This window comes from Pelophylax lessonae, assembly GCF_965119305.1.
Source record: "Pelophylax lessonae genome assembly, chromosome: 4".
Lineage (NCBI taxonomy): Eukaryota > Metazoa > Chordata > Amphibia > Anura > Ranidae > Pelophylax > Pelophylax lessonae.
In genome coordinates, this window is record NC_138771.1 from 309,927,358 (window position 1) to 309,947,053 (window position 19,696).

At 42.0% G+C, this 19,696-nt stretch overlaps 1 protein-coding gene across 1 annotated transcript in view; it reads left to right on the plus strand.

Annotated features, from left to right (window-relative positions):
• Positions 1-478: 478 nt before the first annotated feature.
• CDHR2 (cadherin related family member 2) overlaps positions 479-19,696 on the plus strand; it is a gene marked incomplete at its 5' end in the record, with an annotated part of 172,541 nt that continues 153,323 nt past the window's right edge. Inside the window, 4 exons of the mRNA XM_082253570.1 lie at positions 479-511; positions 581-670; positions 6,420-6,509; positions 17,679-17,822. Coding sequence (XP_082109696.1) covers positions 479-511; positions 581-670; positions 6,420-6,509; positions 17,679-17,822 — 357 coding nt within the window. The remainder of the gene's footprint in view (positions 512-580; positions 671-6,419; positions 6,510-17,678; positions 17,823-19,696) is intronic.

Here is a 19,696-nt window from a genome sequence, read left to right on the forward strand (position 1 = left end):
ATATAGTTGTATATAAAACACACTTTTCATCTTTCAAAAAGTGTTTTCCGGTGCTAAATCTTTCATCCAGTTTCTAATTTGCTGCATTTGTAAATTTCAAAAGACAATATAAAGGAATAGCAGTGGTTAAAAAAACAAAAAAAAACTTGTGGGTTTAATTAATAATTGTTTTGTTTAATTTTCCTTTAAGGGGGTGTGGCAGGGGGTGTGTTCTATGCCTACATACTTTTGCTAATAGGTGTCCCTCATTCCCATCTCAAAAAGCTATAAGTTGCCTGGAAAATGGCAGGAATGAAAAGTGCTTCTGAATTACAAGGAATGTGCTCTGCTTACGCTCTGCTCCGGTGTGAATGCAGGCTTCAACACAAAAAATAAATAACTTTTTAAATGTTGATTCTATAAACGGGATCACAAATCTTACAGTAACTGTAGCTCTCTTTTGCACTTGCATGTATAAATTTTTTTTCTAGTCATTACTATGGTGGGTGAAATGCAGAGCGAAGAATACTGGGCAATGCATTGCAATGTGGGGCTTTTATCTGTACTGGTAAATGTTCTCTTTCATCTCCTCTCTTCATAGACTACCAGGACCTTATTTGTAACTGTGACTGATTGCAATGATAATGCACCGATATTTGAAGGCACACCTTATTCTACCACAGTCAATGAGGTATTCTAAATTATGCTTTATAAATTAGAGATCTTGGCTTCTGTCCTCTAGTAGAAATAATGTTACAAGTAATAGGAGGTAAAAGATATAAAACATTAATTTAATTATTACTGTAGCCGGCTGTTACATGTACAGTAGCTGCAGATTCTTCTGCTTCCCCTTCCCTGTCTACATTGTTAAGCTGGGACATTGTATAAGTATATGCATAACATATGATGTTTACAGTATGGTATACAAGGCACAGCCCATAAACAGCACGTAGCACTTTATATATATATATTTATATTCATTGCGTGCACCTTTAGCACTATATGCACTTTCTATTTTGCACATGCACGTTTTATAAGTGGTAGCGCCGGTCCCAACATTTTTGCAATTCTTTCTATTTTACTACCTCAGAGGTAGGTTGGAGGCAGCTTACACCACCTTTTTAAACCTTTTAAGCCTGATTCAGTATACGGAAAACTCCATAGCGCTGGTATACATTCCTTTTTTCCTTTTTTCTAATTTTGATGACAAATTTCGATTCTGATTTAGTCATAGTCTTTTGAAATGCCATTTTAGTTTCAGTCGTATGTTAGTCATCTGAATTGTTTTCATTTTAGTCGTATTTTAGTCAACTAAAATTTCCAGTATATTTTTTAGTCGACTAAAATCCAATAAGTTTAGTTAAATTGTAATACATTATTTAAGCATTTCTCTAGAATTTCTAAACACTATTTATACTCCTGGAGTAAAAATCTAATAACATGTTAATATTTATGGTGTTAAGGTTTGGACATGCACTACAGACACAGATTTAGCCGTTGTGATATATAACCAGTGTTAATTTTGATGTCACATTTTGATTTAGTTTTAGTCTAAACTGCCATTTTAGTTTTAGTCGCATTTTAGTCATCTGAATTGTTTTAGTTTTAGTCGTATTTTAGTCAACTAAAATTTCCAGTATATTTTTTAGTCGACTAAAATCGAATGAGTTTAGTTAAATTGTAATACATTATTTAAGCATTTATCTAGAATTTCTAAACGCTTTTTATACTCCTGGAGTAAAAATCTAATAACATGTTAATTTTTATATAAACAGGTGGGGGGTACTGCGCTTCTGGGTTGATAAACAATAATAAATAAATAATTAAATAAATAAATAAACTGTATCTGGTGTGTGTGCCTGTCACAATAAATATAGAAGGGAACTAAACCATATAAGATAAATCCATATTCATAATAAACAATTTTAAAATATTAGTGCAGTACTCTAAAAAACCACTTAATGTGCTGATGATGCTCTAGTGACAAATAAAGTGCTCAGGTGCATATATAAATATATCAAAGTGTCCTCTGTGCTTCACAAAAAATATAACGGTCTGAGTGAAATAAAGTCCAAATAATTAAGGTAAGTGTTCAGGTGGGTAAAGTATATCCACAGGTGCTACTCCTTCACCAAACACCGTGCTGAAAGTGGTGGGGTGCTTCTCCTTATCCCCTCTAGGTGTTCTAGCCTCTCACCTTAAAGACTAAGGATAAAAGCCTTATCAATAATCCAGGGGGCTCCTCTCCAATCTTATAACGTGCTCCACTGGGGTCAGATATCTGAGCTGCTGCGGGTGACTTGGCTCCCTCTCCCTCTCCAGAATCCCCACGGTCACAATGGATCTCAAAGCAGAATACTCAAGATAGTGCAAGTATGTATGGATAACGGGTACTTTATTAAAATATATATAAAAACCACTCTTATTTGTTGAGTAAACAAAGCGCAAAAGGATAGCGTCGGAGTGGGATCGCAGTCCTCACTTCCGCGATGTGCGTCACTTCCGGTCCGAACGTCCCTACGCGTTACGCCACTTCCGCGTCACGTGGCTTCTTCAGGGGTCTGGAGATACTGCTACACTGTGTGGAATGGCTGCAGAACTACAGTTCCCAAAAGACTTTCGGACTCAAGGAGGAGATAAGGGAATTTTGTTTACTCTCTCTCAGGGAAAAGTTAAGGACTTGGCATCAGACAGGGGAAGGGAGCGTCCAGACATCCAGTAAGAGTGCTGAGCCACAGGGCACTCACCTGCCAAAGTGGCCTAGTTGCCTGCATTCAAAGCCTTACAAAACGGGCCAGTCAGTCATTATCTGCATCCACAGCCAGACAGAGCTGGTTTGCCGATCATCATCTGCAGCTGTAGCAGTACAGAACAGGTTTGCTGGAGCTTAAGCCATGGATCCATGAGGGGCCTCTCCATCATCGCTCAACTGCTGAACCACAGGATTAGTGGGAGGGTTACAAACCACTCTGCGCTGCACAACTCAGTGAGACCTCAGGTACACAGTTGCCCCCAGGCTCCTCAGACTTTCCCGTACTAATGCAGCATACCACTTAGCAGTGGCGGCCGGTCAATAGGGGGCGCAGGGGCGTCGCCCCCCCCCCCCAATCAGCATCTTCAAAGAAAAAAAAATACCTTTTAAAGCCAACTAGGGCGCCGGACCTATTGAAGTCTATGGGGGGATGGGGTTTGGCATCCCATGTGGAGAGAGCAGAGGCGCCGATTGGCGGCCTTCTGGGTGTCATCGGGGCGCAGAGCAATGCGCCCCGACACTCCCCACTTCTACATGCTAGTACTGTGATTCGTCCAGACTCCAGCCTGGACCAATCATTCAGGACATCCCGTCTGACTTCGTGGTGGGGGCGGTGCATGCGTCAGTCACTCTGACTCACTTGGTTCCCGCCCGCCGTCAGACTTTAGAGCGAGGAGGAGCACCGTGGACGTCTCACAGACAGAGTCGAGTGCCAGCCGCAGCAGGTAAGTGAAACCACATGATCCCAAAACATCACCTCTCAATCCCTGATCCAGCCAACTCCATAAAACATTCATCGTTGCTTTTCCCCGTGCATGCTGCTTCATTTTAACAGTCAGTGGGGCCGGCAGCTGACAAGCAGCTCTCTCCCTCTGCAGCCGATCCACAGCCTCCCGTTCTCTCCGAGTCCCCCTGCAGGCTGCATGTCTCAGTGTGCTACTGTGCTGTCCTGTGTGTGCTCTGATCTTAGCTCTGCCAAGAGCGCTGACCGTCGGCTCTTCAAAACCATGTATCCATCCATGTCTCCATCTATCTATGTCTCCATCTATCTGTCTCCATCCATGTCTCCATCCATCCATGTGTCCATCCATCCATGTCTCCATCCATCCATGTCTCCATCTATCCATGTCTCCATCTATCTGTCTCCATCCATCCATCCATCCATCCATCCATCCATCCATGTCTCCATTCATCCATGTGTCCACCCATCCATGTCTCCATCCATGTATCCATCCATGTCTCCATCTATCTATGTCTCTATCTATCCATGTCTACATCCATCCATCCATGTGTCCATCCATTGATGTCTCCATCCATCCATGTCTCCATCCATCCACGTCTCCATTTATCTATGTCTTCATCCATCCATGTCTCCATCTATCTTTGTCTCCATCTATCCATGTCTCTATCCATCCATCCATCCATGTGTCCATCTATCCATGTCTCCATCCATCCATGTGTCCATCCATCCATAGTTACATAGTTTCATAGTTACATAGTAGGTGAGGTTGAATAAAGACAATAGTCCATCCAGTTCAACCTGTGTAGGTGTGTGTGGCTGTAATCATCTCACATACCCCTGAATGTTCTGTTCCTTGAGATGTACGTCTAATAGTCTTTTGAAAGCCACCATACTACCTGCAGAAACCACATCTTGTGGTAGAGAATTCCACAATCTTGTAGCCCTAGCAGTAAAGAACCCCCCACGTTGCCTGAGGTTAAAACGCTTCTCCTCTAATCGCATTGTGTGCCCCCGAGTCCTCATGCAATCCCTTCGACTGAACAGCTTTTTTTCTAAGCTGAGATCCCCATTGAGATATTTAAAAATTGCTATCATGTCCCCCCTCAGGCGTCTCTTCTCCAGGGAGAATAAATCAAGCGATTGGAGACGCTCTTCATAATAAATGTCCTCCAGTCCCCTAATTAGTTTAGTTGCCCTTCTCTGTACTCTCTCCAGCTCCAACACATCCCTTCCCAAGACTCCCAGATCCTTCTCCATTTTTGATTCCCCCAAGGGTTCCCCTCCTAACGTGTATTGTGCTTTAATGTTTCTAGTCCCCAAGTGCAAAACCTTACACATCCATGTGTCCATCAATCCATGTATCCACCCATCCATGTCTCCATCCATCCATCCATCCATGTGTCCATCCATCCATGTCTCCATCCATCCAGGTCTCCTTCCATCCATGTCTCCATTTATCCATGTCTCCATCCATCCATCCATGTCTCCATCCATCCATGTCTCCATCCATCCATCCATCCATGCATCCATCCATCCATCCATCTATCTATGTCTCCATCCATCCATGTGTCCATCCATCCATGTATCTATCCATCCATGTCTCCATCCATCCATGTCTCCTTCCATCCAGGTCTCCATTTATCTATGTCTTCATCCATCCATGTCTCCATCCATGTCTCCATCAATCCATGTCTCCATCCATCCATCCATGTCTCCATCCATCTATGCATCCATCCATGTCTCCATCCATCCATGTCTCCATCTATCTATGTCTCCCTCTATCTATGTGTCCATCCATCCATGTGTCCATCCATGTATCCATCCAACCATGTCTCCATCCATCCAGGTCTCCATTTATATATGTCTCCATCCATCCATCCATCCATCCATCCATCCATCCATCCATCCATGTATCCATCCATGTCTCCATCTATCTATGTCTCCATCCATTCATCCATGTATCCATCCCTCCATGTCTCCATCCATCCATCCATGTCTCCATTTATCTATGTCTTCATCCATCCATGTCTCCATCCATCCGTCCATGTCTCCATCCATCCATGCATGTCTCCATCCATCTATCCATGTCTCTATCCATCTATCCATGTCTCCATCCATCTATCCATGTCTCCATCCATCCATGTCTCCATCCATCCATGTCTCCATCCATCTATGTCTTCATCCATCCATGTCTCCATTCATCCACCCATGTCTCCATCCATCTATCCATGTCTTCATCCATCTATCCATGTCTTCATCCATCCATCCATGCCCCCATCCATCTATTCATATATCCATCCATCCATGTCTCTATCCATCAATCCATGTCTCCATCCATTTCTAGATTCATCCATCCATGTCTCCATCCATCTATCCATGTCTCCATCCATCCATGTCTCCATCCATCCATCCATGTCTCCATCCATCCATGTCTCCATCTATCTATGTCTCCATCCATCTATCCATGTCTCCATCCATCCATGTCTCCATCCATCCATTCATGCCAGTGGGGAAGTTAACTGGCAGGGGTTTGTGGAGGGATTAGGGGGATTTGTGCTGGCAGGGGACCTCAAAGTCACGCAATTTTTTACCGCGTTTTTTGCCGGGAAGCAATACCTATTACATTTTTCTTTTTGCACCCCCCCCAAAAATTTTGAGCACCAGCCGCCACTGCCACTTAGTAAAAACATATAGCAAACAAAGAACAGAACACATCATGATAACATTATTACAATTTCAGGCTCATGTTGAGCCATGCTCATTTCTCAGTGCTTTGTTTTACTATTACATAAATTCTCGAATGATGGTGCCCTCTTTTGATTAATTTTGTCTTTCTAGTCATTAATACCATTATTCTAATATGATAGCAGTTACACTTTAGATAACTAAAACAACTTGCTAAACTATTTTCTGTCTTTTTTTCTGTCTATTTTTACCAACTTGTAGAGCACTGCAATAGGAACTATCATTTTCAGTGTTACAGCAAAAGATTATGATGATGATGGACAAGCACCAGTTTCATTTGAGATTATTCAGGTATGTATTGAATTTTTATTAGAATAAATTACATCTTTATTATTTTGCCTAATAGAAACCTGAACAGAATGATTAAAACATGTAAAATGTAAAATAAAATAATAACCTGTCTTATTCTGTCTTATTCTGTCATATTCAATCATTGTTAGGTTGTGTCTATTTGTTATCTAGCACTGTATGTTCTAAGTATAGCTGATCAACATTTGTAAGTGTCTAGACATTTTTAGCCTAAATAGGGTGGAGAAATATTTTTAAACACTGTTGCCTAACATGTGACCCACTCAAGCTCAAATCGGATCTGGTCCACTGCATGCTGAGTACCAGAGGCCCTAAAATCTTTTAGTGCTAAAACTGCCAGCTGTCAGTTACAGCCCTCGACCATTACTAAACCTAGGAACCAAGTAGATCAGCTTATGGGCTGCTAATCTAGCTACAGCACACTGTACAAAAAAAATGCTTTCACATCGTGGAAGGGCAGAGCTGATGCAACTAAGGCTGACCATACACAGTGCGTAAAGAAATTCACATGATTCCAACATCAACACAGACAGTGTTGACGGGGAGACATTGGTGGAGGGCAGGGGAAGCCACCGCCACCGGAAGAAGACAGTAATTATTGCTAGCAGCTATAGCAGCCACTGGCGATAATCACAAGAGAATCCTGCAGACTGGTTGTGCTCAAGTTGATCGATCAACTTGGTACATTCAACCTGTCTGAACCAGCTAAGATTTGAACCATGTATGGCCAGCCTAAGTCTTGTTTCACATCTGCAGCAATAGATATTTGCTATAGTAATCTATAGATTGCTAATTTAAAGATCGCAAACCTGTCAAAATGTCGCCATCACCCAAATTTCTTTCTGTGCAGACCCAACTATAAAGCAGTATTAAATTAAAAACGTGTAATCTATCACAGTTGACTGATTATTAGATGTGATGGCTGCATTCATTTTCATGATTATCTGGCCCAGGGGGTATGGAAACCCACCTGTGAGTGCAATGACAGCGCTGAAGAGGTAGGCTATATGGGGCCCCGTGATCTCTAACAGCAGCCCTGCCTGGGCCTGTAATTGCACTATGGGGTATGAACTAACACTGTAAAAGGGTTAACTCGGCAAGACAGGTCACAATTTTTGACAATTCCTTTATTAAAATAATAAAATAATGTGCCCTGATGTAGATCGAATGTCAATCACGACGCCCGCTGCACCGCCGAACCCAAAAAAAGAAAGGGCTCCACACTCGTCGAAGGCTAACCGCCGACTGTCCACTCCTCCATCTGACAGTTCTTGAATAGCTAAGGGGCAGGGTCACTCTGTGATGTCACCTGGTGGCCCCAACCCTTTGTGACATCCTCGACTGGTGCATGCTGGGTCTGGTATGGATTTGGAGGGGGCCCCATGGGATTTTTTTCTCAAATTTTTAGCCAGCAATTTTTTTTTCTACAATTCAGCTGTCAGTTGGTAAGGATGTGGAAGCCGGTTCCCGGCCCGCTCCTTAGCAACCAGCTATTTACAGTGTTTTTAAAGTGTAAAAAAGAAAACCCGAAAACACATAAAAATACGCATTTGTATGTTTCTCGTGCGACTCCATTGAAGTCTATGACACGCAGGGGTTTGTTTTGATCCTGTAGCAGAGTAGTAGTTTTTTGCCTCCGTCCCTATATATCTAGAAGGGGGATTTTGTTTGATGCCTCAAGTCAAAGAGGTGGGACTTTTACGGGCAAGTGAGTTTATACACAAATGTAAAAAAAATAGTCAAAATTTATTGATACAATATTGGTTACAATAATGCATATATATCCAGTGCATATGTGTTTGGGTTATAGACCCAAGTGGTGTTTAAAAGAAAGGAAAGTTTTGGAGAATATCCGTGACATAAGTGAAAAGGTGACTTTTATTTTTGGACGTTGCTCTCTGTTTTTTCCAGGCGTGTTGCTTGGAAAAGGTTCACAGAGATCCAACTGTAAGTCCAAAGCGCATTTTCCGACGCGTTTCGGCTACTGGGTAGCCTTTTTCAAGGACTTTGGGTTATCACTAATTCTGTAAAGATAGTGATAATTGTTGTTTAGGTCTTTTTTGTATTTTAATAAGGTATTTTTGCTTAGTATTTGTTAATTAATATATACATACTTTCTCTGTCTATTTCTGTGAGCCTCCTTTTTTCTGGACGAATTCGCAGCGGGAACCACTATGGTGCAGTCTGAGGAGTATATACATATATATGTGTTATATATTAGTATATATTGTGTTGTATAGGTTTGGAGGTAAGTATCTAAGGACTTACTGTATCGTTGTCTTCCAATTTTTGAAGTTAGAGTGTAGGAGGTGGTATCCTATTCTTATGATGAATAGATCTGGGAATACATATATGTAGTATTAAATGATTGTGCGGTAGCGGAATAGGTTTTGAGTTAGTTTCTTAGGTGGGGTACTTACAATGGAAGTGACCTGTTCCCCTTTTAGTTGTTGGTTTTTTGAGGTTTTTTCTTATGAGTATAGTATTAGGTTTTTCTGAAAGATATTCCAGGTCTTTTGTTAGGGTGTTTGTACAGTCTCTACACATGTATATTAATATGTGCATATATGTGCATACATGCATGCATGCACATATATGCACGCACATACCGGTGTGAGCCTTGGGTGTATACACTTACTCTTATATGGCAGGTGTGTAATCAGGGAAACCTTTTTCCTCCCGCACAATCATTGATTGGTGTGTAGTGATCACAATTATTCAGTCTTAGTAAGTTTTCTGTTAGTGAACAAATATATACATGGAGTCCAGTGAGCTAAAAAGTGCTGGTTTTATTATTTAAGGTTATTTAGGTGACTTGTGGTATTTCCAGTGGATGAGGGGTCATCCTTAAGGACTTACTGTTTAGTGGTTGTTTCCTCGTGCTGCCGTTCAGTCTCTCCAGTCCCTTCAGTGTGAGGGAATCGTGGAGAGACGTTGGTTCCCCGGCCTTATAAAGCCTGTCGCGCAGGCGCAGTGGGTCCCGCACGTACTCGGCTTGTTACGCAATTGACGCGATCCGGGTTACTGCGCATGCGCCCGAAGGTGCGCGCGCATCCCGTGGTCCGTCATTGCGTATTGGCCGCCGACACGGAGAGGAGGAACCAAGATCTCCGGGAGGGGGATCTTGATGGGGGAGATGGTATGTCCCGATGTTCCATCTTAACCCCTGGTTGTCCAGGGGTTTACCGTGCCGGGTGCGACTTTGTCCAGGCTGGCATGAGGCTCAAGCAATAACACAGAGTGATCATATATTTAAAGGAAATCAAACATTTTATATCATATAATAAGTAATATATACACAAATAATGGGATGAATAAAATAAATGAAAAAAACTTAGTTTTAACAGCAGTTTCAAAGGTGTGTTTCTCTGGTTTATATGGGGGCGATCAGGCTTGGGGTATATTCTGGGAAGGGAGAGGGAAAGAAGAGGGAACAAGGGGAGAAGGTAAGAGGGAGGGAGAGAGTGAGGGGGGAGTTTTATTTTGTTTTATTCCTATGGGGGGAATATATAACTTCAAAAATTGGAAGACAGCAATACAGTAAGCCCTTAGATACTTACCTCCAAACCTATACAACACAATATATACTAATATATAACACATATATATGTATATACTCCTCAGACTGCACCATAGTGGTTCCCGCTGCGAATTCGTCCAGAAAAAAGGAGGCTCACAAAAATAGACAGAGAAAGTATGTATATATTAATTAACAAATACTAAGCAAAAATACCTTATTAAAATACAAAAAAGACCTAAACAACAATTATCACTATCTTTACAGAATTAGTGATAACCCAAAGTCCTTGAAAAAGGCTACCCAGTAGCTGAAACGCGTCGGAAAATGCGCTTTGGACTTACAGTTGGATCTCTGTGAACCTTTTCCAAGCAACACGCCTGGAAAAAACAGAGAGCAACGTCCAAAAATAAAAGTCACCTTTTCACTTATGTCACGGATATTCTCCAAAACTTTCCTTTCTTTTAAACACCACTTGGGTCTATAACCCAAACACATATGCACTGGATATATATGCATTATTGTAACCAATATTGTATCAATAAATTTTGACTATTTTTTTTACATTTGTGTATAAACTCACTTGCCCGTAAAAGTCCCACCTCTTTGACTTGAGGCATCAAACAAAATCCCCCTTCTGTCTATGACACGCAAAACTCAATCTGCTGCGGGAAAAAAAGTGCACGGGCTGAAAAATGCATAGTTGTGAACGAGTACCATAGGAAACAATGTTAAATATACTGTAGTGCGCTTCTGCAAAACAGAAAAAGCAAAAAAAAGTGCATAGGTGTGAATGTAGGGTAAGATTTCCAGCAAGCAGCCAAAATTAAATAGGGTTGTCAGACTTAAAGGTATATTACTCACATGGCAACATGTGTGCAGATTGATGAGTTTAGATTGGCTTATTCTCCCTTTAGCCACCGCTCACACTGAATGCGGCTTTGAAATTGTGCAACTTCACTTGAAATCACATGATTTCAAAGCCGAATGTCAGTGCAACTTAAGGTGCGACTTGGCTGATATCTGTGCGACTTCATGCACTGATGTCTATGTAAGTCACTCACACCGAAGTTACCAAAAATAGTGCAGGACCTTTTTTCAAATCGGTGCACCACTGAAAAGTTGGCGTCACACCCATCAGAACTATTCTGGACCGGCTGCAAAGGCTATGAATGTGGTTTTAAGGAGCACATGGCATAAATAGCCCTGATGAGATTATCCATACCAAATCACCTTCCCAGATAGCTTACTCAGTCACAACTCACATGAAAGAAGATCTGGCAATGTTTATTCGTCGTATGATCCATAGAATGTGCAGTTACAACAGGTAAAAGAACGATTCTTCCATACAGGTTAGGAGAGAGAACATGTGACATTGAAGTACAGCATAAAAATTACTAATTCAGAAAAAAGGGGAGGGGAGTACATTCAGTATGCAAACTACGGAGTGGCACAAGAGACAAACTTAAGATGAGCATTAAAGAAACAGTACATTATAATAAACAGTATCATGTAACATGACACTCCCTGCCTGAAATCTAGATTTCAAAGCCTATTATATATATAAACATAAGTCCAAATGTCAAAAGTCCAACTTGAACCTGTAAGTGAAGAAGACATTTGAAAATAATACTGGTGAGTAAACCATAAATAAGAGATGCCTACAAAACAAGAAGGTATGCAGTAAATGAACAACCAAACATAAAGTGCAAAAACAGATGGCTAAAGTCCTGTAGTCAACAGTTTATAGCTGTGGAACTTCAACAGTGGCATAGTTAACAGTTATAGTAGTATAGTATTCTCCCCGCCATAGCACGTACAGCCGATACTCTTGCATAAGTCACTCACTTGGGAGAAGAAGTACCAATTCTGTGATTGGTCGTGAGAAAGTCAGAGCGGAACCTCCTTTGGTTATCATAATCTCAACCTTCCAAACTTTTCCATCATCGCTGGACATCACGCTTGTTACAAGACCCATAGGCCACTCATTGCGACAGACTTCTCCATCTTTCAGAAGAAAAAGGTCGCCTACTTTGAGGTTGGGCTTGGGTGTTTGCCATTTGGAACGGCTTTGAAGGATATGCAGGTACTCCTTTCTCCAGCGGTGCCAAAACACGTTGGCTAGGTGTTGCACCTGTTTCCATTGACGCCTATAGATATCCTTCCGGTCGATCTCAGCAGAAGATGTCACAGTAGTCCCAACCTTCTGAGTAAGGAGTGTGGCTGGGGTAAGAATCACTGGAGAATCAGGATCAGAAGATACTGGTACTAGAGGCCTTGCATTAATGATGGCGGATACTTCCGAGAGAAAGGTACTCAAAGTCTCATGAGTCAATAATGAAGACTTGTGGTCCTGTAACATGGAATCGAGATTTCTTCGAGCAATTCCAATCATTCGCTCCTAGGATCCTCCCATATGTGAAGAATGTGGTATCATGCTGTGTGTGTAAAATGTGAAGGAATCAATTTTAATGTCAATTTCACTCTTTATGACTTCAGCTATTTCCACTGCTAGCACGGCTGCACAAAGTTCAAGTCTAGGTATGGTAAGTGCAGATTTTGGTGTTAGCTTTGCCTTACCTAGAACAAAATTGCAATGTATGTCTCCACTAACCCCTGAGGTCTTCAAATAGGCCACTGCAGCTATAACATCAACTGATGCGTCTGAGAAAATATGGATTTCCCTCTGGTTAGCGGCTAAAATGGAGACTGGGCATAGCAACGTGGAATTTGGAGCTGTTCTAGTGGCTTCAGATAACCTCTCAATTTCTCCCATCTTTGTTGTTACTCAATAGGTAACGGAGTGTCCCAATCTATGTCATCAGTAGTAAACTGTCTTAAAAGCATCTTACCTTGGGTGGTGACTGGGGCTATAAATCCCAGTCGGTCGTAGATGCTATTCACTATGGACAAGACTCCTCTCTTGGTAAAAGGTTTGTCACAGGTAGACACTTGAAAGTGTCTTCTTTGATGTTCCACAGCAGACCTAGACTTCTCTGCATAGGAGACGTATCTGACCCAAGGTCAAGGTCTTTCACACTGGCAGCATAGTCCTCAGAGTGAAATGCATTCATTAACTCTTGACTGTTAGATATAATCTTGTGAAGTCTCAAGTTTGCTACAGATAGCATCTCCTTTGTTCTGGTGAGAAGATCAATTGCTTTTTTAGCAGTAGGAAAGGATTTGAGTCCATCGTCTACGTAAAAGTTCCTTTTCGACAAATTGACGAGCGTAGGATCCATACTCAGCTTCTCCAAACTGGGCTGCCTTTCTTAGTCCATAGATTGCTACAGCTGGGGAAGGTACTCAATTACCTCTTTGTTGATGCCATTGTCCTTGTGCCATTACCTCTTTGTTGTTAATATGCAAAAGGAGTCGGCGCTAGTGGGAAGAAATCTTAACGGGGCTCAAGCTGAGCTACCCAAAATCACACGTTCAATAAGAACTCCTATGATAGGATAAAACGGGTATCACCATGTAGAATATTCCATAAATAATTCCATAAATATATCAGGGTAAATTGTATAAAACTACTACTTAAAAAGCAATAAAAGATGTAAGAAGATCATAAAATCCAAATCGCACACATCAATCCAACTCCTAAAACCAATGTTGTGTCTGTCTTCAGTAAAAAATAGACTGAAATAGCTGCTCCAATATATCTCCAACTTCAATTCACGGATATAACCGCATTAACCAAATATCATGGAACAAAATGCCAGATGGCCACATCAAGCAATTAAAATCACAGATTCAAAGCTACTTCAAGTGATCAAACATCCACAGTACCCTAAAATCCAAATAAAAATCAATGTAGACCAATGTGATAGCACAAGACTTGTCACAGTGGCCTTCCTCACACACTTCAGTGCATGAGGAAAATATCATGGTGGAATTGGGCACCTGATCTGTACTCTCCCCGCCGTGATTTGTCCCGGGAGAAAGGTTTGCAGGTTGTGAAGGATTGGACCCAAGTGGATGGAGAGCTTGCACATGGTCCTCGGAACTGCACTCTATGCACTTGATAGGGGTTTTGCATTCCTTGGCAAAGTGATCAGTGGAAGCAAAGCATCTATAACATACCTCAAAGATCTTTAGGAGTTCTTGTCGTTCTTGTAGGGGCTTCTTCCTAAAGCCGATACATTTTTTGAGGGGATGTGGCTTCTTGTGGATAGGGCATAATCGGTTTGGGTTTTCGATCTTGCCACTCTTGTTTGAGGCAGGAGCTGAGGTGGGAGTGGGAATAATGTCTGTCTTTTTAACATACACCGGACCTCTACAGTTCCTGTAGATGATATGTAGGTTGTTACCTTTAAGCGAGGAAGTACTGAGCTCATTGAATGCAAAACTAGGGTCATTATTGGTGTCAGCAATTTTCCTGACAAAATCGCAGAAGTGGGAGAACGGGGGAATGGAAACCTTGTTTTCCCTTTTGTATGATGACCGAATTTGGATCCACTTTTCTCGTAGGCCATACAGAAGCTTGTGAACAATAGGGTTAACTCCTCGAGCAGTGTCCAAGTAACTGAGGCCAGGTAGTTTAGGGTCGGTTCTGGCAAGCTGGACTTTGAGAAGAAGGTCACTGAGTCTCTGGAACTCTTTATTGTTCTTACCGGATATCATTGGGAAATTTTCCAATCGTTTGAGCAATGCATTCCCTATGGTTTCAGGACTACCATAACTCTGTTCTAGATGCTCCCATGCAGCGGTGAGACCCACAGCTGGATTGTCGATGTAGACTGACCTGAGGCTCTTGACACGTTCTTTAGATTGAGGGCCAAGCCACCTGATCAGCAGATCCAGTTCCTCACAGCAGCAGTAATACCAAGATCACCTATTGTAGTTTTGAAAGCAGATTTACAGCTTCTGTAGTTCTCATGATGGTCATCGAAGCTTACTAGGCCTGACTTGGTGAGCTCACGTCGAAGTATATACTTCTGCTCTATCAGTTGCCTCTGACTTTATGTAGGAGGTTGCTGGTTGAATGTTGCGGAATTGCGTTGTTTATGGCATCATTGCAAAAAGACGTGGGAAGGTATGGTGCAGCAAGGGCATTCAGCTGAGTTGGTGGGTTAAAGTCAGGAATGGTACTGTTAACAGGAGGTTTGTGACTTGCTTGCAGATTAGTGTGCTGTTCTGTGACATATGCAGAATCAGCATGACAGTCGGGAGATGCATTGGGGTGGTTTTGCATGTAGGAAGTTGCTGGAACAGCTTTTACTTGGTGATGTGGTGAAGTCCTAGCTTTGTCGTGAAGAATGGAGGCAATTGAGTGTTCACTGCTGTGGTTTAGAACATAGTTCTTAGTGCGTTCTAAAGGATCTTCCACATCTGCCTTGACGCTGACTCTTTCACTAGCATTTCCATCTGCACAAATGGCTTGTTCCAAAATCTTTACTTTTGCTGAAGCTGCCTCGTAGTTGCTCTGTTCCTGTAGAGCTTCAATTGCTGCCCTTTTACGTGCTGTCTGAGCTTCCATTGTTGCCTTTTGATGTGCTGCTTTAGATGCTGCCTCAGCTTGCATTGCTGTTTTTCTTTGGCTTCCATTGCTGCCCTTTGACATGTTGCCTCAGCTTCCATTGTTGCCCTTTGATGTGTTGCCTCAGCTTCCATTGCTGCCCTTTGACATGTTGCCTCAGCTTCCATTGTTGCCCTTTGATGTGTTGCCTCAGCTTCCATTGCTGCCCTTTGACATGTTGCCTCAGCTTCCATTGTTGCCCTTTGATGTGTTGCCTCAGCTTCCATTGCTGCCCTTTGACATGTTGCCTCAGCTTCCATTGCTGCAGCTTCAGCCTCCATGTCTGCTCTCTTTTTTGCATATGCAGCCTGTACTTTGATAGCCTCTGCTTCGGCACAGGCATTTATAAGCTGTTCACTAAGCGTTGAGTGCCTTGAACTTCAGGATCTAGAGGAACTTTTAGAATGTCTGGTGGATACAGATCTGTGAGATACAGTGTCTTGTGGCAGCATTAATTTTGTTTCTGCCTTTGCTTTAGTTCGCTGGATAAAGCTTTCTCTTTCCACATTAAGAAGCTGGACATTGTTAAGTTGCTCTAAGGACTCCTCATTGTTTGCAGAAAGGTTTTATATTTATTGCTTGTAGTCTGGTACAGTTCATATGAAGCAGAGAGATGCTTTATGGCGCCCTCTAGTTGCAGTACCTCATGGCTGGGACATGAAATCACATCAATGTGGGTGAGGATTTTATCCCAAATCTGCTTCAAACTGGTTGCTAGTTCAGTTCCCATAGATTCATAGTTCTCTTTAACCTTCCAAGTGGGTTTCACAGAGCGTTTAGCCAATGTACTGGGCTCTGGGTCCTCATCCTGGCTTTCTCCGTGTGGAGCATGCTATGGTGTTTAATCACATACTGAGCCCTTTCCACTCATGATGGCCTGAAGTAAACAGGCTTGGCCGTAGCAGTGAAGAGTGTCTGTATACTGTGTGGAGCTGTAACAAGCTGTGCTGGGGTTGTATGCAGACTTCTCATACAATACACACAGTTAGACTTCACTATGATCTGTCCTGTGACACAGCAATCTCTGTACAAGCTGCTGTATACGTTCTTTTACTATTCTGGTATGGCTGCAAAGGCTATGAATGTGGTTTTCAGGAGCACATTGCGCTCATTGCCCTGATGAGATTATCCATACCAAATCACCTTCCCAGATAGCTTACTCAGTCACAACTCACATGAAAGAAGATCTGGCGATGTTTATTTGTCGTATGATCCGTAGAATGTGCAGTTACAACAGGTAAAAAGAAGGATTCTTCCATACAGGTTAGGAGAGAGAACATGTCACATTGAAGTACAGCATAAAAATGACTGATACAGAAAAAAGGGGAGGGGAGCACCTCCAGTATGAAAACTACGAAGTGGCACAAGAGACAAACTTAAGATGAGCATTAAAGAAACAGTACATTATAATAAACAGTATCATGTAACATGACAAGAACAGTTCCATTGCCAACAATAGGGTGCGACTTGTCATGAGATTTGGACCTGTCAAATCCCATGACAAGTCACATCGGTGTGAACGGGGGCTTAGTAGAGATCACATGCAAATTTTTGGGCACATATGAATGTGACCATCCGCCATGAGAATGGGCACATGTGAATGTGAGCAGCCATTATGGTGTTACAGAACAGTAGTTTCTGTAGTCAGGATATTTGAAGGGTAGGTTGCTTTACTTCAAGGGACTGCAGATTTTGCCCACCTATCTGCAGCCTACGTAGGAGCAGTAACAAATAGAGGGGTAGTGTCGGTAAACACCAAACTATGTAAAGACAAGATTGACGCAAGCTTAAGGTTGCTGTAAATTCAGCCGAATTCTCCCTGATGTGTCAAACCAATATTCCTCTTTAACAATAATACATTTAGTCTTTAATCCTTAATTTTCCCTAAATGATATTACTGTCTAAATAACAGAACGATTTATCTACATGGTCATAGCATTTTAGACAATCTAGTCAAATAGAGAACGGCTTTCAGAATGACCCCTATTTTGCTCCTGGGAACCATAAATGTTGTATCTGACGTGATTATACATTACATTACATACATTTTTATCCATTGGCCATTATCTAGTACCCCTGCTTGACTGTACCAATTATTGTTGCCTTGATTCTTTAGATCATACCAAATATTCCAGGCCCCCACCTTTTTGACATCCAACCACAAGCTGACACGAGTCCTACAGTTGGAAATATTGTACTTAATGACACTTTGGACTACAACAAGTTGAGCACCTTTTACCAACTAATTATTCTAGCCAAGGTAAGATCATTTGTGTGTTATGGGCATCTTTTTGCTTTTAATTTCTACTTTTTATGTTGAAGTTGCTATATTGTTATATTCAGTGTCAGAGTTTAATATAATTTCAGCAACTTCTGAGCATGTTTTTGACCATTCTTTGCTTATAGAGATGGCCTTGCGGTTCGCCTGGAGGTCGGTTCGCAGCGAATTTTGCTTGTTCGCTACCCGCCAAATTTTCGGACACATGGCGTAATTCGCGGCGGCCATATTTGTTTACATTGGGGAGAACTTTGACCCGTGACACAGCCGTCAGGTGGAACGGGACAGTCAATTGAAACATTCCAGCACATGGACAGTCCCCCTACCCTATAAATAGACCCGATCTGGCGGCCATTTCACATTCCGCTTTCTGCCAGTGTAGGGAGAGGTCTGATGTGCTCGTCAGGGAGAGTTTGCTAGACACATATAGCGTTGTGAAGATCCACAAAAGTCCTTTTCAGGGCTGGTATTTTCCGGTATAGGTCTACTAGTATCTTTTGAGCTTAGGGAGAGGTATCCAGTGGTTGCTTTAAGGGCAGTTAGAGATTGGCTGCAGTCACAAATCGCTCTGTCAATGTCCACAAAAGTCCTTTTGAGGGCTGGTATTTCGGTATAGGTCTAGTATCTTTAGAGCTTAGGGAGAGGTATCCTGTGGTTGCTTTAGTGGCAGTTAGAGATCGGCTGCAGTCACACACAAATCGCTTTGTCAATGTCGACCAAAGTAATTTAAAATGCTCCAATGTCGTTTTAGGGTATATTACAGTCTCTTTACTATAGGGCCAGGTATCCTGTGGTTGCTTTAGGGGCAGTTAGAGATCGGCTGCAGTCACACAGAAATCGCTTTGTCAATGTCCACCAAAGTCATTTAAAATGCTCCAATGTCGTTTTAGGGTCTATTACAATCTCTGTACTATAGGGCCAGGTATCCTGTGGTTGCTTTAGGGGCAGTTAGAGATCGGCTGCAGTCACACAGAAATCGCTTTGCAATGTCCACAAAAGTCATTTAAAATGTTCCAATGTTGTTATAGGGTCTATTACAGTTTCTTTACTATAGGGGCAGGTATCCAGTGGTTGCTTTAGAGGCAGTTAGAGATTGGCTGCAGTCACACACAAATCGCTCTGTCAATGTGAATGGACCCTTTATGTATTAGACAATGTATTTGCCGGCTGCTGTCAGTTCTGGCTGATTTATGAAAAAAAAAATATATATTTTTTGCAGTAAAAAAAATAAAAAAAAACAATTTAGGGCAACTTTTTCAATTGCAATACTTCTGTTATGACATTGTCCATGTGCTGGGACTATTTGTGCACAGCTAGTACGTGGCTGCAAATATGACCTAAAGGTTTTAAAGTTTGCCTCCCATTAAAGTCAATAGGGGGCCCGCCGCGAACTTGTGGTTTGCGGACTTTTGAGAAAATTTGCGGCTGGTGTTTGTGACGGGACTCACCGTCACTGGAATTTAAAGACGGATAAGTCATGGGGCTAATGGAGTCTTGCCTCTATCCTGGAAGCTAAACCTTTATTCCTGTAAACTGTAAGGTACAGGAAGTCCACTCCTTATATGGGCATCCAGGAACTGGTAGAGACAGCATGGCTGCTAATCATTGAAGTGCTTTTGTCTAAAATAGGGTCTGAGGCAGCTTTTCCATTCACCTATTGTTAACTGTGCTAATGAGCCCACCTGTCTGTCTGCTTTAAGAGAAACTTATAGGAATGTTGATTAGATGCTAAGAGGGAGGGGGGATTGTCTCACATTGTATATTTTGTAGACTGTATGAGAGTGTAAAACTCTGTTCCTATTGGATGGTGAATATTATATTCAGTCTTCAACAAGGTCCATCTGGGTGGTAACTTT